At 25.7% G+C, this 7,126-nt stretch overlaps 1 protein-coding gene across 1 annotated transcript in view; it reads left to right on the forward strand.

Moving 5' to 3' along the window:
* LOC122637217 overlaps positions 1 to 727 on the forward strand; it is a 5,269-nt gene extending 4,542 nt beyond the window's left edge. The window contains exons 4-5 of the mRNA XM_043829220.1: positions 418 to 573; positions 677 to 727. Coding sequence (XP_043685155.1) covers positions 418 to 573; positions 677 to 727 — 207 coding nt within the window. The remainder of the gene's footprint in view (positions 1 to 417; positions 574 to 676) is intronic.
* The last annotated feature ends 6,399 nt before the right edge of the window (positions 728 to 7,126 follow it).

Here is a 7,126-nt window from a genome sequence, read left to right on the forward strand (position 1 = left end):
GAATTTTATGTTATGGAAATGATACTGTTGTTTGATTTAAGAACATTGAACGAGTCAGTTAAATTATTACAATTATCCTTATAATTCCGCTATTTTTTATAGATATGCTTTGTAACTATTTGTGTTCAGGAAAAAAATTGATTTTCTTTTTTGTATCCAACAAAATTTATGTATCATTGATTTTTAATGATAATATTTAATCGATGCTATTCTTTTCTTTAATTTTAGAGTAATGAAACGGATGACATTATAACATTCATCTTGTTCGTTTCGTACGTCTTTTCCGTGATAAGCACACTTTTCATTTACTGTTTCATCGGTGAATGTTTTATTCAGGAAGTAAATAAAACCTCTATAATTTTTTGTACAATTGAAATATCAATCACCTATTTAATGTCATTCGTTTTATTTCATTAGAGTACCAATTTTGGAAAAGCCATTTACGATTACGAATGGTATAACTTATCGGCAACGGATGCAAAATTGTTTCTCATGTGTATGATACGAACGCAAAAACCGCAATGTCTAACGTCTGGCAAATTTGCTATTTTGTCCTTGACCATATTCACAGACGTAAGTATAAATCGAGTGATTTTCTTTATTTTACAATTACGTTTCTGTATATAATTGTAAAACTATTTCAATATTATCCTTATTTATTTCTCAATATTTTCAGATTCTCAAAACTTCGATGGGATATTTGTCGGTACTGCGAACATTTGTGTGAAAAGAAAAAAACTGAAATGGATTACGTAGTAACAAATTCTTATATTTATTTTTTAAATCATCTTCTTCTCTTGGAAGACAAGCAGTTTGTTTATACATCGTTGACTTGTATTAGCGTTATGGATTATATAAATATAAGTTTTAGAAGATCTATCAAAAATGTTAAAACTGTTATTTTTTTTTATGAAAAAAATTAATATTGAATATGAGAGAACTTTGTCGGGTACACCAAAGTTCTCATTCTTTAAAAGATATGAAGAACTATTTTCGATTTTATAGGTTTTCAGACGTACATGTGATAGAATAATAACAAGAAATTTGACATATGAGGCCAATTTTTTTGTTATTATTGCTTTTTAATAAATTTCGTATACACGCAACAGCAAGATCGGTATTGACAAAAACATTCTTTTTTCTTTTACTTACATGAAAACCAAACCATCTTTCTGATCAATCACAGATATTATGTATATATCCTCTATATTTATGTAGATACTACAATTGTATGCATTTTTTACCAGTTTTTTGTTTCAACTTATTACGGAAATATTAATTGTGTATTATTAGACTATTTTATCAGAATTAATTATTTGGTTTTCTCTCTCACATAACTTTTTTAAATTTAGTAAAGTAACGTGTAAAAATCAATTCCACAGAATATTCATGAGTACTTATTCTCGAAAAGAAAAAAATTTTTTTCAAGCTAGTCACTACTAATTCAGGCACAGTCAATGTCTTTCGTTTATTCTATTACGCAAAAAGCAACAAGAGCGGAAGAACGGGAGAATGAAAAGTGATGATTGGTGGAAACATTTTAATTCTGCCAGTAAATAGATAAACTTCCCACTATATCCAAGCAAGGAATGGTTACAATACTCTAAGGTGAGATGTTACATTTTCTCTACTAATATCAATTATAATAAAAAAATTAAATCATGAGTTATAATAAAAAAACTGAAGTATGATACGATAATGTCGAAATTTTAATAAATTAATGTAGGAATACATGTAAATACGTATAGCGATAATAATAATCTGTATATATACAAACATATATTATTATATATACATAATTATGACGATATATGTTATAAATACATATATATATATATGTATATATATGTATATATGTGTATGTATATATATATATATATATATATATATATATATATAATCTGTATATATACAAACAAATATTATTATATATACATAATTATGACGATATATGTTATAAATACATATATATATATATGTATATATGTGTATGTATGTATATATATATATATATATATATATATATATATATATTGAAAGGTATTTATATATGTAACAAAATAATTAATCTAAAACTCATCTAGCGAATTAACCATTTGGATGTTTCTATTATAGGAACTGAAATTGGATCATCGAAGGCAATACATTTGGTGTTCAAACTTCTTAAAATACGTAGAAATTTGGCCACTAAAAAACTATGTTCCGCTATTACTTTGTACTTTCATATATTTTTCTTTTCATTGTTCCCTTATATTCGTATAATTAATTGTGCCTCCAAAAACCATGAACAACTTTTTGTGAAATTTAGAAGAGAATATTAAACTAGCGATGACCCTTAAGAAAGTAACAATTACTGAAATAAATAGAAAAACATTAGGCAAATTATTCAAGGAAATCAAGGAAGTACTATCACAAATAGAAATATGAAACTATTACCTCCATATTATGTAATAGCATCTTCAATAACACTGGCCATATTATTGCACTTTCCGATTCGAATTATTGATAAAATTCAAATCAATAATTTATAATTTTTATTCTTTTTTCATATGTAACATTATATATTATATATTTTATATTAATTTCCTCATAGATTTGCCACTATGTGTAGTCCGACGATTTTTTTTATTCATTCATATATTTATTTATTTATTATTGCATTATTTGATGTATACCCATACATAAGAACACATACTCATATAAACATGTACAAGCATGCAATCATTTATAATTTTTTTAATATATAAATTAATTTCGTGCTCCCAATGTTCGAAAGAATGCATACGTCATTACATTACAGTTGTTTAATTTTCCATTGGGATTTAACGCAACGACTAGAAAATAAAGCATCAACGAATTAATGATTATCTACGGATATGTTCCGAGGTCAATAAGTACCAACGTTGACCATTTAATCAGTCATCATTTAGACTTGATCCGGTGATGTTCAAAGTAAACTCTCTACGGAATTAGATAATGATGTTTTGTAATCATGTGGGTATTTATCGAGTTGAATCAAAGATTATCAGTGCGAAAAACAGCTGACAAATTTTAGGTTGATTGATTGATAATGCAAAGACACATTCATCGAATCGGAAAGGTATCTAATCACGGAATTTGTATTCTGTAACAAATGTCGAATACGAATGAAAATCATTGAGAAAGAATGTTCACATCGTCCTTAACTTGCCAACAAGGTGATCGATTTCTTTATGTAATTGTTACCGTTGATGAGAAGTAAGTCCTATAAAAAAACTTGAAACTTACATCGAAGTCTTACTTACATTGAGTCTTACATCGAAATTATCGAACTGTACCTACATCTAAACCAGGTTTGACATTGAAAAAAATGTTACCGTACGTTGGATGATACGAAACAAGCATAATTCAATTTGATTTTATCAGCATAATTATCACTATATCCAGCAACCTGAATGATTATTGTCTATGATGTCATTGGTCAACAATAAGGCGTTATGCCGACACATGCTAATAGCAAAGTCCATGCATCTTAAATAGTCCGAAAAAATAATAAACTGACTTTATTAGAAAGTTTTATTGAATTCACCATATTCTTCATTTGATATTACGTCATTGGATTACCATTTGATTAAATCTATGAAATATATCATAAAAAATAAAATATCTTGAAATATCAGCAATTTTAAGTTTCATCTCGAATAATATTTTTCATCACAAAGTTCTTCTTCTTATAAAAGAGGATTTTAAGATTTACAGAAAAGATAACAAACACGAAATTGATTAGAAAATAATTAAAAAAATATCGTATCTAAGTGTGTGTCTGACTCGATCACTTATATTATATATATATACACATACACACACATATACACATATACATGCATATGTGCACGTATTTATATATATATAAACAATGATAAATTATTTTATTTATAAGTTTATTCATTAATTTCTTCAGTTAATAATACTCATTTATTTTATACTTACAGACGCCAATATATATATATATGTTAATAAGTGTGTTTTGTAATGTATTATTGGAAAACTATTTTATCGAAAAGCTATTACGTATTATATAGTTAATAAACTATTGCTTTGATGTCTCTTAATTCAACCATTTAGTTCTTTCGCTATTCATTTACAATTTGTTTATTCATTACTTTTTATTTGCTATATAATTATTTATTCATTATATCTTATTTGTTACTTCTATATGTATTCATTATTTTTTATTTTTATTTAACAATTTAATTATTAATTCCAAACATCTTAATATTGTAAAATATATAAAAAATAGAAAATATAATAATTCTTCCCCCATAATCTTATATTGATTTCATTTCTATTTTTTTTTTTCAATAATGGTAGAGCAAACAAAAATAATGAACTCCATCGTAATATATCATTTCTTAATCTTGCATAAAATATATTTCAAATTAATTGGAAGAAGACAACTTCAATATTTCTATTATACAATAACTGTCAGATACATTCATATCTGTATTTGCGGTTACTACATACTGATGCTACAAATACAAGTGAATAATATGTTCTTCTTTTTTTTTCTTTTTAAGAATATATATAACTTCGTAGCAAAAGAAGAACATCTATTATTTTTTGTTATTAAATTGATAATATTTTCCTCAAAAGTAACAAAAATGGCGTTATTTTCTTCAAAAGAAATAGAAATGAGCATTAGTATGGGCAAAGATTCGTTACGATAATTTTTATGATTGTCCATTGAGGTAAACAAAAAAAAATTTATTTCTGATATGAAAACACAAAACGAATACTTTCCGAGCCGGATTTATTCTTGATAAATTGACAATTTTCATTTATCTTTTGGAATTTTACATTTATTGGAAATTTACATTTATCTTTTCCTACATTCGGAAAGTAGTTCATATTTGTTCGAAAAGATGGAAGCACTTCGCTACTAACGACACTATGATCCTGGATTTTGTAAACATTATTGATGGGTAGGATTTATAAAACTGCACTGGTGAATTGTTAACTGAATGAGTTTCATTGCAGCTACTTCAACTTTACCAACGGATCCCGAATGTAGATTGTTTAATACTCCGCTTTACATTTTCCGTATACGGCAATTGTTATCAATTTCTTTTTTCCGTACTAGAAAACTTAACAAGAACGCGTGCACATATTATTCTTACAGAATTGCGATAAAGTAAAAAATGATTGAAAATGGGAATTGAATATTATTGAATATATTGAAATGATACTATTTGATTCAAGAGCATTTTACGAGACAGTTATGTTATAACTCCGCCATTTTTTATAGATATCTTTCATAATTATCTGCATTCAGGAAAGAAATTGACTTCGTTTTGCATCCAACAAAATTAATTTATATGGTAACATCTAATCGATGCAATTCTTTTTCTTTATTTTTAAAGAAATGAAATGGATTGTACTATACAATTCATGTTGTTCCTTGCGTACATCTTTTCCGTGATAAGTACACTTTTTATTTACTGTTTCATCGGCAAGTGCTTTATTCAAGAAGTAAGTAAAATAATTACTTGTATAATTGAAATATCAATTATCTATTTAACATCGTTTTATTCCATTAGAGTATCAATTGTGATAACACCATTTACAATTACGAATGGCAGCGTACGTAAACTTTTTTCTTATTTGTATAATACTTACGTAAAAACCACAAAATCAAACGTCTAGCAAATTTGCCCTCTTATCTTGGACAACCTTCACAGACGTAAGAATACAACGATTGATTTTTCCTATTTTTAAAATGTGTTCCTGGCGACAATAATAAAATTGTCATTTTATTATTATTATTATTTTTCTCTAAATAATTGCAAATCGTCAAAACTCTGATGAGATATTTGACGGTTTTGCGAAGATATTGATAAAAAACATAAAAGTAAGATGGATTACATAATAACAAAACTTTCCTTTTCTTAACTCATTTTACTTCTTCGGAAAACAAATAACTTGATTATACATCGTTGACTTGAACTATTGATAATGAATATATAACTATAATTTGAAGACGAACGATCGAAAGACTAAAATAGAAAAATAGAAAAAAATACAAAACTTACGATGTAATTTTAAAAAGAATGTTACGTAAGAGTATGACCTCCATATATATCTATTCAAAGCAGAATTATTATTATTATTTATACGAATGCTCAAGCATAACTAACCAATTTTTTTAAAGTTAAAATGATATATGAATTACATTTGCTTTTTCCCCTTATTATTGTTTTTTAATAAATTACGCATACGCGTGATAAGAATAATAAATAATATGCTGTTTTTTTTTTGTTTTCAAGAAAACCGAATAAATTTTTCGATCAACCAGATATTATATAAATATCACCTATATTTACCTTGACATTGCAATTGTATGTATTTATTGCAAGTTATCTTTAAAACCATTATAGAGATATTAATCGTATTTGAATAGTTGATATACAGAATTAATTACTAAACAATTTCCTTCGTCTGTGCTTATAAAAATCATAAGTGCTGTATTAATTAACTGCAACAATTATAATGTATTAGTATATTTCCATTATTTGATCATTGAGATGCGCAAACAGTCATATAATATTTTACTTAGCATTAAAACTATTTAAAATAATAAATAAAAGCAATCAACGAAATATAAAACTTCATTGTGAAAATGAAAGAAATGATGAAAATAAATGGAACTAAGAAAATATTATAAACAAAAACATTTCCTTAAATAAAAGAAGAATTAAACTTCCTCCGATAAATGAAGAAATTAAAGTCTGGGTGGAAAATACAATTAGTAAAAGCCATTAATGTTATACAAGCAAAAGAAAGAAAAATTAAAAAATATGAAAAAATAATCAAAATTCATACAAAGCAAGTGATAGGTGAAAAAAAATATATTTAGTGTGATTAGAGAATAAATATAAAATATTAAGAAAAAAAATAATGGGATACGAATAAATCGTAAAAATTAAAACGTAAAGAAACAAAAATCTTGAGTAAAATAACTGATTATCAAAAAAAGAAGTTTCCTATTTTGTCCAGATTTGTCCTATGTGTCTTGTACATCCTTAAGTCCTGTGCTTATCAATCGTCTAAATTAGAACTATCTATAAGAAAGAACAAGTAAAGACATTTA

Source organism: Vespula pensylvanica, chromosome 25, assembly GCF_014466175.1.
Source record: "Vespula pensylvanica isolate Volc-1 chromosome 25, ASM1446617v1, whole genome shotgun sequence".
NCBI classification, from domain to species: domain Eukaryota; kingdom Metazoa; phylum Arthropoda; class Insecta; order Hymenoptera; family Vespidae; genus Vespula; species Vespula pensylvanica.